Below are 21104 nucleotides of genomic sequence, written 5' to 3'. Positions count from 1 at the left end.
TCACATGAGTGCAGTTCATTGTGCACTCCTTCTTAGCCGACAGCAGGCTGAAGTCCGCTGTCGGCTGACGTCACTCAGCTGGGGAAAGAACCTGATCTAAAGTCGGATCCAACCCATAGTCTGGAGCGGCACCTGGCTCAGCCTCTCAGCGAGCTGCTGAGAACCTGAGCAAGCCACTCCCTCCCCTCCACAGCTCAGGGCTCCAGTCAGAACTGGGAGGCAAAGCAGATAGCGGTGACTGACAGTCACCACTCTCTGCTCAGAGCGGCCGTAAGAACTCAGCGGTCATGTGATCACTGAGTTTTCACACTTAGAGCTGGTGGAGGACAGATGCAGCATTGGAGCAATGCTGCATCCACCCAAGTATAAATGGGGGGAAAAAATTAAAAAAAAGCCCTACTTCTCTTTTAAGAAGATAAAGAAGCCCAGTAAAGAGACACTGTCAAAATCAACATTTTTAATTAAGTTTACAATTTTGTTTTGGGCCACATCCACAGATGTCTAGGGTCGCAATCAGCCCACGACCCGCAGGATGATGGACACCCCCGCCTTAACCAATTACCAACCAGGCACACACCAATTTTACAGTGTTTTTACAGTCATGAAACACTGTACCCATATGAAATTTTTATCTTTTTTTCACACAAATAGAACTTTCTTTTGGTGGTATTTAATCACAGCTGGGTGTGTCTTATTTTTTGCACTATAAACAAAAAAAGAGCAAAAAAAAAAATACCACAACAAGAAGTTTTTCTTTGTTTCCATTATAAAATTTGCAAACAGGTAATTTTTCTCCTTCACTGATGTGTGTTGATGAGGCTGCACTGCTAGGCAGCACTGATGAGGTGGACGGATAGGCAGCACTGATGGGTACTGATAGGCTGCACTGGTGGGCAGTGATGAGGAGGCACTGATATGCAACGATGGTTACTGATAGGCGGCACTGACTGGTGAAACTGCTGGGTGCAACTGCTTGTATGGCACTGATCATCAGTGCCCTGATAATCACTGCTGATCTGTTCTGTCACATTTGCCGGTTATCGGTAGTACTTTCCTCACGCTGTGACCGCGTGAGGAAAGTGCTGCAGATAACCGGCAATTGTATTTACTCAGTGATTGTCATTTTACACAGCTGGTTACGTGGAAAAAGGCCGCTGTGATTGGCCTTTTAGCCCAACACATGATCAGCTGTGTCCATAGGACACAGCAGTCACAAAGATCGCCAGGGGCGCGCGTTTTGGGAGGATGTCATATGACGCCCTCCCAGAACTGGACAACTGTGCTGTACCTGTCATTCGACTATAGCGCGGTTAGCAAGTGGTTAAGGGTCAGTATGAGTATATCAACTTTGTATGTATAGGCACCAGAGGCTGACCAACACAAAATCACGGGCGGCCTATACAGGCACAGCAACATACCTGTACGTCGTTTGCCTCTTCCGGTTAGAGGCCGTGCACGCGCGTGCCTCCGCCCTCCGACTGTGTTTGTACACAGTAGAAGTTTGTCAGCAGGTCCTGGCAAATATTACATGGCAAGGACCTACTGATCGGCTGTGTGCAATCACAGTCCAGAGCCCTTTGACAACAATCAACACAGGGCACTCTACAGAGCGAAAAATCACTGTCTCTTCTCCCTGCAAATCAGGGAACAGGAAGAGATTTTTAGTTAAAAACAGCATATAATACAAACATTAACATTTCTTAGGCACACACTTAACCTCTTAATTACCTGGGATGTTAACCAGATAATTAATTATCAGTGTCATTAGTACAGTGACAGTGTATAGTATTATCATTGATCACTATATTACCCTCCGTTCACATCAAGCCCAACTGAAATCGTTACAGTGAAGTCGCACAAATTTCAAAGTCGAATTGCAAGACATCTGATACAGATCTCGAAGCAAATTGCACCAACAGTAGTACATGTACTACTTTTGAAATATGAGCGCTCCAACTGCGAACAATAGGGTGCGACTTGGTATGCAATTTACAAGTCGCAGGGCATGCAAATTGCATGCCAAGTCGCATCCAGTGTGAACCAGGGCTTAGTGTCACTGCTGATGTCGGTGTCAGTTAGCTCCCACTCAGTGCCAGTTAGTGTCAGAATACCAGCTGCACTATTACAGTCCCACAAGTTAGTAGTAAAAAAAAAAAAAATTCCAAACACACACACACAAACTTTCACCCAACTAATCAATACATTTATTGGTATTTTTTTTTTTTGTAATGAAAGACCTGTAGCAGAACACATCTTGGACCAAATTTAATTAAATTTTTTTATTGGATATGGTTTATAGCAGAAAGTAAAAAAAAATTTTCTTCTTCAAAAGTTTCAGACTTTTTACGTTTATATGATAAACAAAAAGCCCAGTGGTGATCAAACACCACCAAAAGTAAGTTCTATTTAAAAAAAGCAAAAACATTTTGTTTTGAGTACAGGGTTTCATGACCACACATTTACCAATTAAAGTAGTGCAGTGCTAAATAGCAAAAAAAAGGCGGGGTCATGAAGAGGGTAAAACCTTGCAGATCTGAAGTGGTTCTAAAGGCTGAAGGTTTTTAACTTCTGTGTTCAGCTCCCCCCTCAGTCCCCCCTTTTACTCACCCAAGCCCACTCCAATCAAGCACTGTGCAGGAGAGCACCAGCTCTTTCGGGTTTCTGCTTCCTCATATGCTGAGACAATCACAGCCAGTAAGGAGGGAGGGGGGGCGGGGCCAAGCCTCGCTCTGTGTATCTCTGATACAAAGGCGGCTCGGGAGCTATCACGCACAAGTGCCCCCAGAGCAAGCAGTCTGCCTTGAGGGCACTAAGAAGGGGGGGGGACAGGAGTGCCAGCGGGGGACCCGAAAAGAGAAGGATCTGGCTGTCTGAGCAGTGAAGTATAACATGTTTATTTAAAAAAAAAAAAAGTGTACCTTTAGTATAATTTAGGAAGCAATATGGTATAATTTCCTTTAGATCTACCAACATGTATCTACCTATAGTGTGAAAATCTGCCTGACTGGGTACAAATGAAATGGATTGTTTACATTGGGCTTCTATTACATAATTTTGGTAAATCTAACAGGGGTTGCAAAATCAATGTGTGATCATCTTATCCCCCACTACAGCCAAAAACCATCTAATTTCTACACAGTAAAGGGAGGTGACTATTTCCCAATACCTGCAATTCTGTCAGAAAAAGAAAACAATTGGGGTATCCCAGGAGTAGGACAAAGCAAGATATTGATGGACTTTCACCAAACAAAAAGGTATAGGTCAGGTTGGAAATACTCATCAGGTAACATATTGTACCGAAACAGGAAAGTTTTAGTGTTTACAGACAAATTCTGGACACAAAAAATGCACAAATGTTAGAGAACTCCCTTCTAATAGCATTCTCTGCTCTTCTTTAAATACCAATGAATTTAAAAAATATTTAGCTAGAATTATTTTAATTTTTTTCATTGTTCCTCCATTGTAGGCAAATTATGTCACAACTCCACTCCTGTTGACTCCTGGGATATTTTCATCAGAAATCCCAGGAGTCTTTAGGCTTTTTTTTTTCTTTTTTATTGTGAGGGGAGGAGAGCTGAAGGAGGGCAAAGGACAGGCAGATATGGGTGGATAGGGGCAGAGACAGGCAAAGGATGGACAGAGACAATGTGTAGTGTGCAAGCGTGGCCTCCAATATGCACGGCGCGTGCGCAGAATCGCTGTGCACCATGGAGAAGAATTATGGATTCCAAGGTGCTGGTTTCAGCTGCCCTCAGTTAAAATGGCCACAGTGACATACACTATATTACGAAAAGTATTGGGATGCCTGCATTTACATGCACATGAACTTTAATGGCATCCCATGTCTATATAGACCTTGATTTGTGCACTGGTGCGTGGTCATGTTGGAACAGGAAGGGGTCATCCCCAAACTGTTCCCACAAAGTTGGGAGCATGAAATTGTCCAAAATGTCTTGGTATGCTGATGCCTTAAGAGTTCCCTTCACTGGAACTAAGGGGCCAAGCCCAAGCCCTGAAGAACAACCCCACACCATAATCCTCCCTCCACCAAACTTTACACTTGGCACAGTGCAGTCAGGCAAGTACTGTTCTCCTGGCAACCGCCAAACTCAGACAAGTCTATGGGATTGCCAGACAGAGAAGCGTGATTGGTCACTCCAGAGAACACGTCTCCACTGCCCTAGAGTCCAGTGGTAGCGTGCTTTACACCACTGCATTGCACTTGGTGTAAGGCTTGGATGCAGCTGCTCGGCCATGGAAACCCATTCCATGAAGCTCTATACGCACTGTTGTTGTGCTAATCTGAAGGCCACATGAAGTTTGGAGTTCTTTATCTATTGACTCTGCAGACAGTTGGTGACTTCTGCACATTGTGCGCTTCAGCATGCGCTGACCCCGCTCTGTCACTTTGCGTGGCCTACCACTTCATGGCTGAGTTGCTGTTGTTCCCAGTTGCTTCCACTTTGTCATAATATCACTAACAGTTGACCGTGGAATATCTATCAGCGAGGAAATTACGTGGATGGACTTATTGCACAGGCGGCAACCTATCACAGTACCACACTTGAATTCACTAAGCTCCTGGGAGCGACCCATTCTTTCACAAATGTTTGTAGAAGCAGTCTGCATGCCTAGGTGCTTGATTTTATACACCTGTGGCCATGGAGGTGATTGGAATGATTTGGAGGTATGCCCAATACTTTTGGCAATATTGTGTATATAGCTAGTTTAGTTACAGCCTGCTTTTTACACTGAAAAATGGCAGATTTAGAAAACTGAAGTAGATAAATCACATCATTGAGGTTTTTACACGCTTCATGTATTTTTCTACAATTTATAATGTTTGACTGAAGTTCCTCTTTAACTACTTGCCAACCGCAGATAGCCGAATGACGGCTACACTGCGGCCGGCCAGTTCTGGGAGGGCGTCATATGAAGTCCTCCCGGAACGCGCTCTCCTGCGCTCCCCCCCCCCCCCCCCCGAGGCGCGCACCCGGCGACCTCCGTGATCGCTGTGTCCTACGGACACAACTGATCACGTGATGTGGTAAAGGGCCAATCACAGCGGCCTTTTACCACGTGATCGGCCGTGTCCAATGACACGCTGATCACCAGGAAATGCAATTGCTGGTTCTCGGCTGCACTTTCCTCATGCTGTCAGAGCGCAAGGAAAGTACTGCCGAGAACCAGCAGTTGTCAGAGCAGGGATCGGCACCGATCATCAGGGCACTGATGATCGGTGCCCTGATGATTGGTGCTCAGCAGTGCCACCCACCAGTTCCGCCCACCTGTGCCCAGCAGTGCGCCCTCCTGTGCCACCCAGCAGTGCGCCCTCCTGTGCCACCCAGCAGTGCGCCCTCCTGTGCCACCCAGCAGTGCCACCCACCTGTGCAGCCCATCAGTGCTGCCAGTCAGTGCCCAGCAATTGTGCCAGTCAGTGTCACCTATCAGTGCCGCCTATCCGTGACACCTCATTAGTGCCGCCTATCCGTGCCGCCGATCAGTGCCGCCTCATCAACGCACATCAGTGAAGGAGAAAAATTTTATAATAGAAACAAAGAAACTTTTTTTTTTCACATTTTTTGCACTTTTTTTGTTTATAGCGCGAAAAGTAAAGTGTCCAGCGGCGATTAAATACCACCAAAAGAAAGCTCTATTTGGGAGAAAAAAATGATAAAAATTTCATATGGGTACAATCTCGCATGACTGCGCAATTGTCAAAGTGCGACAGCGCTGAAAGCTGAAAATTGACCTGGTAAAGAAGGGGATATAAGTGCCCGGTAGGCAAGTGGTTAAGTTGCCCCAGTGAGGAAAATAAAGAGCAATTTTGGCAAGCTAAAATCTCCAATCGCGGACCTCACTCACCTTCTTTTAGGCCTAATATCTGCATGGTGTCAAGAGCATCTATGAGAGTGAGCCCAAGTCCAAACCATTCACCATACGCCTTGGAGATCGGCTTAAGCTCGTCATGACCCCACGCAAACTGCTTGTAACCCTTCCAGGCATGTTGGAATGCTTCAATCACTGCCTCCTGGCGCTCACTGATAGGAACTAGAAGGTGATAACAAGTTAGCAATTCACTGTTCTTGTGTCACCCACAACTTTTATTTTAGACTGAATGACAGTACACAGACAAATGAAAAACATCTTCCTATTCACATATTCATCAACATTCCTGAGGGGTTTATTAGTATGATGTTTTTGAAAAAGACCTGGTGCAAAAAATGTCTGTGCAAAATATTTTTATGTGCTATAAAATTAAAAAAAAAACTCTTAAAATTTTTCACATCTGAAAAGATACAGAAACTTACAATATACATAAAGTGTCACTAAAGGCAAAAAAATATTGCTCTTTACCCCAATTAGGACAAATAGGGAGGATGAATCTTTCTTCCTATTTACAGTATTCATTGAAAGTAAAAGAAAATCCCAAATTTTGGGTTGACAACAGAACACTAATAGAGGACCAATCTTCAAAAAGGGTACATTAGTTCTAGTGACACCCTGGGATTTCCTCACTTTGGAGAAATCTCCTCACACTTCCTGTTTTGGCTATGGGACAGGAAATGAGGGGAAATCTCCTCAATGGGTCACATATTGCAAAAAAAAAAAAAAAAACTGACAGGGGTTATATCCTTCCCTTACTCTATCAGAAAAAAAAATAGTTTACCTTTAGTGAAACTTTAAATCCCCACTCAGTGCTGCTGTCAATTTGACCCGTGCACTTGGTTCCCTATCCCCTGCAATGCATGCATTAAATGCACATTTGGCTGGGGGGGGGGGGGGGGGGGGAATAAGTACAAATACTTGTCTTATGCATTGCTTCCCATGAAGCTGCTGCTCTCCTGCACTGACACTCTAGGTTAGGGGTGGTCCTCACATACAATGCATGACTGCATATCACATGATGACGCATGACCTTTCAGGTTGCAAAGTGAGGTGGCTTTGGGGGACTGCTCCCTAGGAAAGGAGGAAGTTTGGTTTTTGGATATAGTGTGGAAGGGTTAGTAATCTTTTCAAGTTTTTACTGCTATCTGGGGAAGTTTTTCCTCTCTGTCCTGTACTGGTGACAATGGTAATTAGATAGTGATGGGAAATCCAACATTAAGTTGGAGATATAAAAATCAGAGTGCAGTGCAATGTCAGAAACTAGGCATACTTTATTAAATATAAAATAAGCACCCACTTACATGAACGAATGAATCCTGGATCTTTCCTTATTCTACCCATCTTCATGCTGTGAGCTGATGTTTGCTTCCTGCTGTGTCTGATACGCTCTAATGTACAAGTAAGTGGAAGCCTATTTCACATTTAAATAAGTACGTGTAGTTGTTGACATCGCCCTGCACTCCGCTTTCTCTATCTCCCGTTCTGAGGCTGGATCTTTCCAAGGTGCTTTGTGTGGATGCTGTGGCTGATGTATAGCTGATCCTTGCCAATGCAAGGATCACATCTCCAAGTATTTTCCCATATGTTTGACAGACTTTATAGTGTAATCAAAAACAGACGACATACTGATTTTTTTAACGCAAACTGTACAACTTCAAGTTTTTTTGTTCTACACCAGTCCACTTTTATCACTACAGTTCGTTTTATCCTTTTTTTATTGGGAAATCCAACACTGTACACTTATATTATTAAAACAGGTGGTCCTTGGATTTCATTTTTACCATCGTTACATATTATTGCTACAGGTATATTTTGATTATAACAATGACTGAAATTCAGAAGTGCTTTGTAGATTTCTTTATATAATTGGCTGATTAAAGAGTAAACATTTAAGCAGTATGCCTTGCTGGGAGGTGGTTATTCTCCCTGGACTGTTATGCATGTGTGTATACTATGAACCCTGCACTCCATGGTTAGACAGGCATTGCGAATAATCAATTACAGAAGTGAGCTGTTGTCACTTTTTTTTTTAATCAATACTATTGGCAGGACAAAATAGTAAAAAAAAAAAAAAAAAAACAAATAAAAAAACAAGCAAAAAAAAAAAAAAAAAAAAAAAAAAAAAAACAACCTTTGGTGCCCATGTTTAAAACATGCCAAATTATATTGTGCTGCACCTCTGCTGAAATCTTAAGAGTCATAATTTTCACTTCCTTCATTCAAGTGATCTGTCTTGTTAGAGTCAGTCTGGAAAGTGGCTTTGGAGCCCACGCAGACCAAGCCAGTGGGGTTGATTTACTAAAGAAATAGTGACTGTTCACTTAGCAAGGTGAATATTAATTTACTTTAGTTAAGAATGTGAAGCAATGTTATTTTTGAATACCTAGTCATGTCCAATGGGTGATAAAGGATAAAGTGCAACTTCAGTGACATTTTCCAAAAAACCCCTTATGCAATTTTATATCTTCACACGTGCAGCTCAGACCACGTTTACGGCCAGCTCTGCCTGCCGCAGCAATGTGGCTCCTGTGCACATGCAAAGGAGTAACATCACCTGCAGCCTGGCCATTCAAGCAGCTGAAGATTGGGAACCCAGAAGGAAGACAGGGTAAAGATGGAAGCCATCGGAGACCAGGGGAAAGCCAATGTTAGCGCAGCGCTGGAGGGCTCTGTCTGCAGGTAAGTCTGTCATAATGTACTAGCATGCAGTGCACACTAGTAAAAATATGACCTATGCCTGCATGGGGGACCATTTTTTAAAATAAAGAACGGAACTACTACTGCTTTAAGATTACTAGGCAGTTCCTAGCAACAAACAACTGCCTACTAAGGCAAAGATCAACACACATAGAGAACTTACAGCAATCACATATTTTTTAGAAATCGTAAAAAAACTACACAAAGCAAAAAAATCTGATTTTTTTTTGCTGCAATACATCACTGCTCATGCACTCACATTTTAAAATTAACAGCCTAAATTAGTAAAATAAACCTCATAGTGTGAAGAGCTTCAGCTCCTAAAGGACAGAAAAGTGCAGCAAACTGTGCCAGTAGAACCATAGGCAATTTTTATTTTTTCATTTCAGATAAAGTAACGGAGGGTTATAACCCGTCAGTTTTATTTTTGCCATCTGTGTCCCTATTTGGGAGACTTCCCTTCCTGTGCCTAAGCGAAAACAAGAAGTGCAGGAATCCAGGGTCATCAGAATTCATGTTCACATTGGAGGTTTTCGCCTCTATTCTTGTTCTGACAGCATCCCAAATTTTGGGGTATACTTTCACAGTCGGTGATAATGGCAAAAAGGACCAATAGAGAGAGAGGGGGAGCTCCCTAATGGGGACAGACAGCAGTAAACTTTACAGGTGTTCTAATCCCTCTCCATGCTATCCACAAATAAAACTAAAAAAAGTATAGCTTTTAGTTACTTTTTAAGTTCTCAGAAGGTAGTAAAGCATGCTGGGACTGGTAGTTCTACCACAGCTGAACAAACACGGCTGGCAATAGGCTCTGCTCTAAATGGTGATCTTGTGTCTCACAGACAATACCTGGATCCTTCTGATCTACTATGTCTTGAGCAGGAGGTTTAGTGGCTTCTGGGGTTTTGCTTGGAGTCGGTCCTGAGGTCTGAACTGGTTCGATCACGGCTCCCCTCCAGCTGCATATAAACACAAATATGAAGCTGAGAATTGCATAATGGTAACATATGCCTGTCATTCCAGAAAAGAAAAAAACAAATAGAGCAACGAAAATTGGTATCAACAGAACTCAAAACAAGTATTTCCTTCTATCATCACAAACATAAATATTATTTCTGAAGGTGTGCTGGAATGCAGCACTGCTCAACCACAAGCAGTGAGAGTAGCAGATCACAGCACTGGAGCTGTGCCTGACTGGTTTTTGCACATGATTGAGCATGAGTGGCAGAAACAGACTCCAATGGAACCAGTTATGTTCCAAGGAAAAAAAAAACAAACAAACAATAGGTGATACAGGGCCGGGCACAGGTCTCCCCGCCTGAAGCCACACAGGGCCGGGCACAGGTCTCCCCGCCTGAAGCCACACAGGGCCGGGCACAGGTCTCCCCGCCTGAAGCCACACAGGGCCGGGCACAGGTCTCCCCGCCTGAAGCCACACAGGGCCGGGCACAGGTCTCCCCGCCTGAAGCCACACAGGGCCGGGCACAGGTCTCCCCGCCTGAAGCCACACAGGGCCGGGCACAGGTCTCCCCGCCTGAAGCCACACAGGGCCGGGCACAGGTCTCCCCGCCTGAAGCCACACAGGGCCGGGCACAGGTCTCCCCGCCTGCCGCCACACAGGGCCGGGCACAGGTCTCCCCGCCTGCCGCCACACAGGGCCGGGCACAGGTCTCCCCGCCTGCCGCCACACAGGGCCGGGCACAGGTCTCCCCGCCTGCCGCCACACAGGGCCGGGCACAGGTCTCCCCGCCTGCCGCCACACAGGGCCGGGCACAGGTCTCCCCGCCTGCCGCCACACAGGGCCGGGCACAGGTCTCCCCGCCTGCCGCCACACAGGGCCGGGCACAGGTCTCCCCGCCTGCCGCCACACAGGGCCGGGCACAGGTCTCCCCGCCTGCCGCCACACAGGGCCGGGCACAGGTCTCCCCGCCTGCCGCCACACAGGGCCGGGCACAGGTCTCCCCGCCTGCCGCCACACAGGGCCGGGCACAGGTCTCCCCGCCTGCCGCCACACAGGGCCGGGCACAGGTCTCCCCGCCTGCCGCCACACAGGGCCGGGCACAGGTCTCCCCGCCTGCCGCCACACAGGGCCGGGCACAGGTCTCCCCGCCTGCCGCCACACAGGGCCGGGCACAGGTCTCCCCGCCTGCCGCCACACAGGGCCGGGCACAGGTCTCCCCGCCTGCCGCCACACAGGGCCGGGCACAGGTCTCCCCGCCTGCCGCCACACAGGGCCGGGCACAGGTCTCCCCGCCTGCCGCCACACAGGGCCGGGCACAGGTCTCCCCGCCTGCCGCCACACAGGGCCGGGCACAGGTCTCCCCGCCTGCCGCCACACAGGGCCGGGCACAGGTCTCCCCGCCTGCCGCCACACAGGGCCGGGCACAGGTCTCCCCGCCTGCCGCCACACAGGGCCGGGCACAGGTCTCCCCGCCTGCCGCCACACAGGGCCGGGCACAGGTCTCCCCGCCTGCCGCCACACAGGGCCGGGCACAGGTCTCCCCGCCTGCCGCCACACAGGGCCGGGCACAGGTCTCCCCGCCTGCCGCCACACAGGGCCGGGCACAGGTCTCCCCGCCTGCCGCCACACAGGGCCGGGCACAGGTCTCCCCGCCTGCCGCCACACAGGGCCGGGCACAGGTCTCCCCGCCTGCCGCCACACAGGGCCGGGCACAGGTCTCCCCGCCTGCCGCCACACAGGGCCGGGCACAGGTCTCCCCGCCTGCCGCCACACAGGGCCGGGCACAGGTCTCCCCGCCTGCCGCCACACAGGGCCGGGCACAGGTCTCCCCGCCTGCCGCCATACAGGGCCGGGCACAGGTCTCCCCGCCTGCCGCCATACAGGGCCGGGCACAGGTCTCCCCGCCTGCCGCCATACAGGGCCGGGCACAGGTCTCCCCGCCTGCCGCCATACAGGGCCGGGCACAGGTCTCCCCGCCTGCTGGCTTACTGGGCCGGCAGAGTTCTCACTACCTATCAAAATACAAGATCCACAGATATCTCACTTTCTGTCATGAGCTGAGCAGATGACTGCTTAGAAGGCCACAGCTCACCCATCATTCTGTCCCCTCCCTTATACACATACAAACACACATACAACTGAATTTCAGTAGTGCCTTTAGTTCAGACCTCTCTTATCTACCTGATGACAGGCTCGTTGTTTTCAGCTTCCGCCGGCCTCTGCTCATTATCTTCCAGTGTTATGATCTTTGTAGGAGGTTGACGTAAAATTGGTGGTCCACGTTTGTTTGGTCTCTTATTTTTCTAGATGATGGAACACAATGCACATATTTTAGTGTCCAATTAAACAAAAAAAAAAAAACACACCAGTAGAAACTGATATTGGAATTCCAAACAGGCATTTCCAAATTGTCTTGTAATGTGTCTAAACCACATACATGTTTGCACACGTTGGCTGACCACTAACTAAAGCAGTCTCAAAGGACACGGGAATGAGCATGAGAAAGTCAGGCCCTGGTAACAATGTAAAAACTAAATTAGAAAAAAGGGACAGATAAAACATTTCTGCTATATAAAAGATAACAGGCATTATACAGTGTCTGCTCTTGAAGTGCCCAGACTATGGAAAATAAAGTATTTATATATTCATTACAAGCAGAATCTTTTTAAAATAAGCCACCACTGATCTCTAAAGCAGCTTGTACTGTGAAGTAATCGACCCTTTGCCCCCCAGGTAACACATTGCTCTCTTTTGAGGTTTGAGAATGAAATAAGTGCTGGCTGCCATTTAATTATAACCGCCCAGCCTCTAACCCTAGCCAATAAAATTTGCTTACTGCCTCCACAAAATAGAAACTTCCAATTGTAAGCCAAGCCAGTATTTGACCTATTAAGGAATCTGTGACATCACTGATTGTGAACAGATCATACGCTTTCTTAAAAGACACCCATTTTCTCTAAGCCCAATTGAAGTCTCTTCTTTTTACCCCCTAAAAAGGTAACTCGACTTTTCAAGGTGAAAACATTTTCACAAATAAAAAATATATAAAAAGAGTACACAATTGCTACACTAGCGATAGTTTAATTGAATGTTAGTAAAAATTACCTTTCCTTTTCCAGTGCTATAATTTTCCGTAAAATTAAATGCAATACAGCAACCTAGAAGCATTCTGAACACAACTGGTATACAGAACGCTCTCTAGAAATGTTGTTTCCTGCTTGTGCGATTGGACTACTGACTTTCTCACAAGTCTGCACTAAGATGCATGTACAATTTTAGGTACCCCCTGGAACAAAAGGGTTAAATACTTCTAAAGGGATGCAGACACTGCCACTTTCAATGAAAAAGACACTCCCATTCAGATTCACTCTGCACACTGAATAAAAAAACAAAACAAAAAACAGCTTTTTTCAGAACAGAAACTGGTAGAAATCTGCAACAAAGTTTGTTGAAATCCATGCAATGTACATAAAGGGGATTGTGGGTTCCCCCCCTCAACAAAAGCGGTGTTATTCTTTAATGTCCTGTACCCAAATGTTTGCTTTGCGAAAGATTTTTCTCTCAGTGAAAATGCTTGCTCTCACTCTCCAGTGTTTTGTGCTGTCAGAGCTGAGTAACAGCCGCATCCCTTATCACACAAACTTCTATTAGCCCTGGTTCACACTGATGCGGTGCGGAATTCGCAGAATTTTCTGTACAAATTCCGCACTGCATCAGAATCGCACCCCGTTCATGCGAACTGCTGCGGGTGTGTATGTTAACGAAACCCTGAAATCCGTCCGCAAAATGCGGTGCGATGTGCAGAATCGGATCGCATAGGTGTGAATACCCATGCGATCCGATTCTATTGCAGACCAAAAAAAGGGTCCTGCACCTTTTTGGTGCGGATGCGGTGCAATTTGAGCCACACATAATGTATGACTTAAATCGCACCACACACAATTTGCATGGGATTTTCACAGGAATGCGGTACACCGAACCGCATATATGTGAACAGGGCTCACAGTGGTAGAGAGGGGGTATGTCTGACCAGGTAATTTACTGAGTGGTAAACACTGACAGAATTGGGTCTGACCCTGATGTCTCTTGCTCTGCAAAGTCATATCTAGACTCCCCACGCAATTACTATAACAGGAGAGGACTATGAAAGTGGTGGTTATGACTACCAAGTGTACCGTATTTTTCGCCGTATAAGACGCACTTTTTCTTCCCAAAACTGGGGGGGAAATATCAGTGTGTCTTATGGAGCGAATACGGAGCGGCCGGTCCGGTATTTCCACCGCGGCCGTGTCAGAATACCGGGCCGGCCGCTCAGCTCTGCAGCGGGACCTTACCTGTTCCTCTATCCAGCGGCGTGCTGTCTTCCCGGCTTCTGTAGTGTGGGCACTGGGCATGACAGCCGGGTGCCAAGTGCGCATGCGCAAGAAGCGGTGCTTTTTGTGAATGGTAAGGCGGTACCTGGGACACATGACAGATCCCAGAAGCCGCCGGACCAATCACAAAGCGCAAGTGCTTCTCGCTCATGCGCACTGGGCACCCGGCTGTCATGCCGAGCGCCATTACAGAAGCCGGGAAGACAGTGCGCGGCTGGATCAAGGAACAGGTAAGCTCAAACAAAAACTCTGCGGAAGTAAGAGCGGGTACCTGTCAAATTCAGGTACCCGCTCCCCACCTCCCCAAAGGTCAGCAGTCATCTGTGCTGTCCGCAGTCTCTGGTCATCCCTGTGCTGTCCGCAGTCTCTGGTCATCCCTGTGCTGTCCGCAGTCTCTGGTCATCCCTGTGCTGTCCGCAGTCTCTGGTCATCCCTGTGCTGTCCGCAGTCTCTGGTCATCCCTGTGCTGTCCGCAGTCTCTGGTCATCCCTGTGCTGTCCGCAGTCTCTGGTCATCCCTGTGCTGTCCGCAGTCTCTGGTCATCCCTGTGCTGTCCGCAGTCTCTGGTCATCCCTGTGCTGTCCGCAGTCTCTGGTCATCCCTGTGCTGTCCGCAGTCTCTGGTCATCCCTGTGCTGTCCGCAGTCTCTGGTCATCTCCTGTACTGTGTCTGCAGTCCATTAGTTCAGAATTTTTTTTTCCTGTTTTCTGCCTCTAAAACCTAGGTGCGTCTTATGGTCAGGTGCGTCTTATATGGCGAAAAATACGGTAATTAACTGAACATCTACTTCTGTGAAATCAACTGGGCTTTAAATACAGAGCAGACTATGAAATTACAGCACTTACAGTATATAGCAAATGCATACTATTGAAACAAAACCTACCCCCCCCCCCCCACCTAAGATGTCACTGCACCTGCAGAGGGGGCTTTGGCAGCTTGAGATCTGGTGCCTCAGCTTCTTTGGGAGCCGGTAATCCTGCAGGAGGTACATGATGAAATCCGGGCATCTCCTGGCCTTCATAGGTCCCATCCAACTGGCTGGTAAAACCTAAATAAGTAAGAATTGGCCAAAATCAATTAGAGGTAGAATAAGGTTTTTGTAACATGCTCTTTAGCCAAGCCAACCCTTGTGGGGAAGACATGCTCCACAGTGCACGCACACACACACCCTTCTGCTGTGTGTCCCCCAACACACAGGCATTGAAGACAGGCGTTTGAGGGGCGTTTTAAATGCTCCTCAATTGCCTATGCAACTGATACTATGGGCAACACACAGTGCTGTTCACATTATCAAAACATGAAGCATTGGCATCGCTTCAAAACTGAAGCCTCATGTCGACTCTGGGGGAGTTTGAAGCCTTTCAATGCCTTCCATTCAAGTTTATGGAAACACTTGTGCCAAAGTGTAAAGTTTGGTGGAGGGGTGATTATGATGTGGGGTTGTTTTTCAGGGGTTGGGCTTGGCCCCTTAGTTCCAGTGAAGGGAACTGTTAAGGCGTCAGCATACCAAGACATTTTGGACAATTTCATGTTCCCAACTTTGTGGGAACAATTTGGGGATGGCCCCTTCCTGTTCCGACATGACCACGCACCAGTGCACAAAGCAAGGTCCATAAAGACATGGGTGAGCCAGTTTGGGGTGGAGGAACTTAACTGGCCTGCACAGAGTCCTGACCTCAACCTGACAGAAGACCTTTTGGATGAATTATAGTGGAAGCTACGAGCCAGGCCTTCTCGTCTGACATCAGTGCCTGACCTCACAAATGCACTTCTGGAAGAATTGTCAAACCTTCCCATAGACACACTCCTAAACCTTGTGAACAGCCTTCCCAGAAGAGTTGAAGCTGATATAACTGCAAAGGGTGGGCCAACTCAATATTAAACCCTATGGACTAAGATTGGAATGCTATTAGAGCCATGTGTGTGTAAAGGCAGGCGTCCCAGTACTTTTGGCCATATATTGTATATGTTATATAAAAAAAAAACAGGCAAAGGAAGGCAAACATTATCAGGGCTCCTAATGCACAGAAAGAGAAGAAAATAGCTTAATCCATTAAAAAAATTAAAGAGACAAAACCTTTTATTTAGGCCCTTTTCACAAAGTCTGTTCACATCTGTCCACTGATCTCCCACTGAGCAGACGGATGACTGGTCTGTGTCTGCTCAGTCTATGCGGAGCAGACACAGACAGTCCATTCTCCTCTATGAATGGTTGGATGTGAATAGACCACCTGTCCGTTTAAACCTGACTGTCATCCGATCCACCCAGCCAGAGGGGAATGGATTCCCTATTCATTTGTTTTAAGCGGATCAGATGGGATTTAAGTGGGTGTAAAACTGACACATATCCATTTACAGCTGCCGCTCCAAAGAGAAGAACGGAGGGTCCATTCGGGTTCTCCTGAAAAACGGACAGGCGGGCCTGATAGGGGTGCTAGTGTGAAAGAGGCTTGAGGTACATCAGTGACAAGAAGAAAAGATATGATGGCATTGCAGAAATTAAAACCGGGCACCATACTTATGGTCTATATCAATCATATATCTAGATTTCAGCAAAACATATGATACAGCTTCACATAATGATCTTATTAAAAAAAAAAAAAATTGTACAATATCAGAGTGTAGTTGTATTACAAGGCTCTGTACTAGGTCCTGTGTGTCTGTGATATGACTAAAGGTTTGGTGGGTACAATATGCCTTTTCAATGATGACACAAATGGTATGCAATAGGACTGGTGTTCCAGGAGGTGCCTATAACAAGAATTGGCATTATTGGATACAGCAGTGGAAACCGCAATGCAATTTTTATAAATGCAAAATAATGAACGTAGGGGAAAAATATCCTCAGACAGAATACAATATCAGGGTACAATGTTGGCCAGAACTGAAGAGAAAAAAAGATGTAGGGTACTTATTTCAAATGATCACAAAATGAGCAAGCAATGCAGCCAAGTAAAAGGGATAAAAAAGCATGAGGAAGGAGGTCCTGATTCTTCTATAGACATCTGTACTTAGATATCATTTGAAATACAGGGATGTCCAATTCATATCACCTGACAGCTGGGACATGTAGATCCGGGGAGCAGGCAGGTGGTTTTATTTTTGCCCTTAGCCCTGCTGCGGGCAAGCAGCAGGGCTCACCTGTCAGGTGGAAGCATTCGGGCAGCAGCGCTGCCACCCGATTGCTTCCACACAGCGTCACCCTTGCCCCCGCTATATGTCCCGGGCTCCACTTGTCCATCTGCGGGCCCGAGACTGGTTCGGCAGGTGCCACGGGATGTGGTATAGGGGAGGGAGGAGGAGAGCGGAGACATCCGCTCCCCTCCTTCTCCTGATCCGGACGTGATGGGACGTCACTTCCGGGTCCCTGTTCGACAGATTCCTGGTCATTGAGGCCTGGAAAGAATGTAATATGGTGCGATGTGCACCGCATTACGTCCAGTGGAGTACAGGGGAGACATGCAGGGTCTTTTAGACCCTGCATGTCTCAAAAAATAGAAACTTCACCAAAAGTCATCACATATGGGACAAAAAGTCCCCTATGTGATTTAAAAAAAAAAAAAAAAAAAAAGTAAAAATTTCTTTTAAAATGGAAGTTAGTTACACACAAGCATATAACACCCCAAAATTTTTCAAGGTCCCCCACCCCCAAATATATACGCACGCACAAACATAAAAGCACATACTCGGGAACCTACACAAGAAAACGTGGATTGCGATACATGTTACATATCACAGCGCATGTCAGAATGAGAGCAATAATTCTAACACCAGAGCTCCTCCGTACACTATACTGATGACCTATAAGGGGCTTTAAAAGTGTTGCCTATAGAAAATATAGGGTACTAAAGTTTGTTGCCATTTCACAAGTTCGTGCAAATTTAAGGTTTGACAAGTTGGATATCTCTTTATTCGCTGCAACCTCGTCTTTTATATTTTACAAAAAAATTTTTTGTGATAATATCGTGTGACATAAAAAATTGGAACTACCGTTATTTTATTCTCTAGGGTCTCTGCTTTCAGAAAAATATACGTTTGGGTAATCTTCAGGCCTAAAATGATTTTTTTAAACGTGTGCAAATATCGCAAAAACAGCTCTGGCAGAGAAAGAGATAAAAGGATAAGCCGGACACTCCCCTTTCCTGAAGAGCAGCCAATAGGTGCTCATTACACTGCAAGGTCTCTCTCCTCCCTGCTAGTCCCTGGGTGCAGTGCTGGAGACAGGCAGGGCGGGGAGGAGGAGATAAAAAGCAATGTTAAAAATAATAAATGTTTAAGTTGCCATAAAGCCCCTTTTGTTTTTAAAATCCCCAGACATTACTTAACGCAGATTTAAATACGGTTTTGGTCAAAATTTATGTTTTTTTTATCAGGACAAGTAGATTGTCATGAGGGACAACTAGATTGGGACACCGATTTAGTCCCTGAACAAGTAGTTTTTTTAAACATTTCCACACCTCTGAAATATGGTGTCCAGTTCTGCAGACCTCACAAAAAGACACTGATAATTTAAAACATCCGGAGATAGTCAACAACAATGCCAAAAGATCTGAGAGATAATACATATCAGGACAGACTTCAGGAACTTAATATGTACAGTATGGAGGAACGAAGGAAAAGTGGTGACATGACTTAAACTGATAAATCTTAGATTGTAAGCTCCAAGGAGCAGGGCTCTCATAACCCTCTTGTATTGAACTGTATTGTTGCTGTATTGCCTCTCTTTATATTGTAAAGCGCTGAGCAAACTGTTGGCGCTATATAAATCCTGTATAATAATAATAATAAAACACATTAAGCATATGAATAAGGTTCAGGAGGGCAGTATTTTTACTAAGCAAAAATCAAGAGCACGGAGCATGACCTCAACATAGTAGGAGGAAAGTCCAAAACTAATCTTTTACTGAAAGAGTAGTTGATGCTTGGAACAAACATACGACAGAGAGAGTGACACAGTCAACATAAGTGAACATGCTTGAGGATAAATATATATCTATACTCAAACAAAAAGTTTAACCACTTGCCCGCCGCCAAATAGAATTACAGGGCTGCGCAAAATCACCCACATTGTCACAGGAAGCTAGGGATATCAATCACAGAGTTCCGGCCTGAGATTCCCTGCCTGCACCCGGCAATCGCTGTGCAGAACTGACAGAGGAGAGACGTGTGTAAACAAAACAGGTCTCTCTCCTGCCAGCAAGGACATGCTGCTTTGTATGCACAGCAGAGAAATACAAAGCAGCATATTTCTGTAGTAAAACAGCACACAGTTAACCCTTTTATTGCCGAAAAGTTAACCCCTTCCTGCCCAGTGTCAATAGTATAGTTGTCAATGCTTTTTATTAGCACTGATCACTCTATTAATGTCACTGGGGTTGTCAGTGGCAGTTAGTTCCCACCTAGTGTCAGAATGCCCGCCACAGTCCCGCTATAAGTTGCCTCCATTACTAGTATATATATAAAAAAAAAAAGACAGTATATATACCGCCATTTGTAGACGTTGTAACTTTCACGTAAACCAATTAATTTACACATATTGGGCTTTTTTTTTCCTAAGCAAAGATATGTAGCAGAATACATTTTGGCCTAACTTTATGACAAAATTAGATTTTTAGAATTTTTTTTATTGGATATGTTTTATAGCAAAAAGTCAAAAATAGTTTTGTTTTTTTTTTCTTTCAAAATTGTCAGTCTTTTTTTGTTTATAGCGCAAAAACAAAAAAAAAAAAAAAAAAACACAGAGGTGATCAAATACCACCGAAAGAAAGCTCTATTTGTGGGGAAAAAAGGACATACATTTATTTTATGAAGTGTTGCATGACCACGCAATTGTCCATTAAATTAACGCAGCGCCATAGCGCAAAAAATGGCCTGGTCAGGAAGGGGGGTAAATCCTCTAGAGGGCAAATAGTTAGTCCAGCTTTAAAATAACGTGACTGTACATACAGTTGTACTCAAAAGTTTGCATAACCTGGCAGAAATCGTGAAATTTTGGCACTCATGGGCAGCACAGATGGGTGGCACTGATCATCAGAGCACTGATCATCAGTGCCAATCCTTTCACTGCCAATTTCTGGTTCTCGGCAGTACTTTCCTCACGTTGTGACAGCGTGAGGAAAGCGCAGCCGATAACTGGCAACTGTATTTATCCGGTGATCTGCTGTGTCATTGGACACAGCAATCACCAGGGCCGCTGGGGGCGTGTTCTGGAATGACGCCCATGGACATTGTACCAGAACCAGGACGGCTACAGTGCGGTAGGGAACTGGTTAAAAACTACAAGTCCCCCACCGCTCTGGAAGATCAGACTTCATTCCTGATTTCAGTTCATTCCTCTGTCTCCCGAAGACCTTTTGTGTTGTCTCGGCAAGCAGGCGCAGGGGGAGTTGTCCCTGGCAGGAGAACACCGTAATTATTGCTAGTAGCTATAGCCGTTTGTAATAATCACATGAAAATTCCAACATGCTGCCTGTACCCAAGTAGTACAACAATCGATTTGGGTGCAATCAGCTTGCCCATAGATGATTCGAATTTCAGCCAGTCCCTACTAAAGTGGCAGAGATATGAACCATCTATGGCCAGCTTTAGTCATAGGATCTGTGAATGAAAATACTACATGACCCATCTCCACTGCAACAGAGGAACTCCTTAAGCTCAAGGGAGCACAACTGTGGTCACATCACCACACCTGCACTTCACTGACACATCCTCCAGCCCTGTCACCGTAAGTCCTCAGACTGGACCTGGATTGGAGAAATAGTCTTCAGGAGCACTGCACCCATGATCCACTGATCTTAAATACAATGCTTTACAGGGGTTAAAATTTCGAGTCCAGACCTACTAGCCGGTCACAAAACTTACTCGTCACAAGTTGCCCCACCCAACCTTGCCCAGGTCCGCCCCCAACCCCACCCCCTTAAAGCTTATGAAATTACATTTTTCTTCAGAATAGTCCAAAATATAAAACTGTACATAGTAATGTATATCCCAGCTCCCCTGTACTCCATTATAGTGATAGGACATGTTATATACAGTACTTAATGTCCCCCCGCGGCGGTGGAGAGGGTGTCTCCTCTCAGCGGAGGAGAGCGGACCTCTTCTGCACTTGTCCCCTCGGCGGCGGTGCCGCAGAAGCCGGAAACTGGAAGTTGTAAACCGGAACTCGGCTTCACAATGAGCCTTGG

At 46.1% G+C, this 21104-nt stretch overlaps 1 protein-coding gene across 1 annotated transcript in view; it reads right to left on the bottom strand.

The window, feature by feature from the left end:
• The window catches only part of MAN1B1 (mannosidase alpha class 1B member 1), a 57443-nt gene that overhangs the window by 26352 nt on the left and 9987 nt on the right, over positions 1–21104 (bottom strand). The window contains exons 3-6 of the mRNA XM_089675351.1: positions 14835–14968; positions 11729–11850; positions 9436–9545; positions 5866–6051 (exon numbers count right to left, since the gene is read on the bottom strand). Coding sequence (XP_089531477.1) covers positions 5866–6051; positions 9436–9545; positions 11729–11850; positions 14835–14968 — 552 coding nt within the window. The remainder of the gene's footprint in view (positions 1–5865; positions 6052–9435; positions 9546–11728; positions 11851–14834; positions 14969–21104) is intronic.

Source organism: Staurois parvus, unplaced genomic scaffold, assembly GCF_062004578.1.
Source record: "Staurois parvus isolate SC_StPar_1 unplaced genomic scaffold, SC_StPar_1.0 ptg000154l, whole genome shotgun sequence".
NCBI classification, from domain to species: Eukaryota; Metazoa; Chordata; class Amphibia; order Anura; family Ranidae; genus Staurois; species Staurois parvus.
Note: the sequence above shows the minus strand (reverse complement) of the source record. Positions and strands in the feature narration are given on the sequence as shown.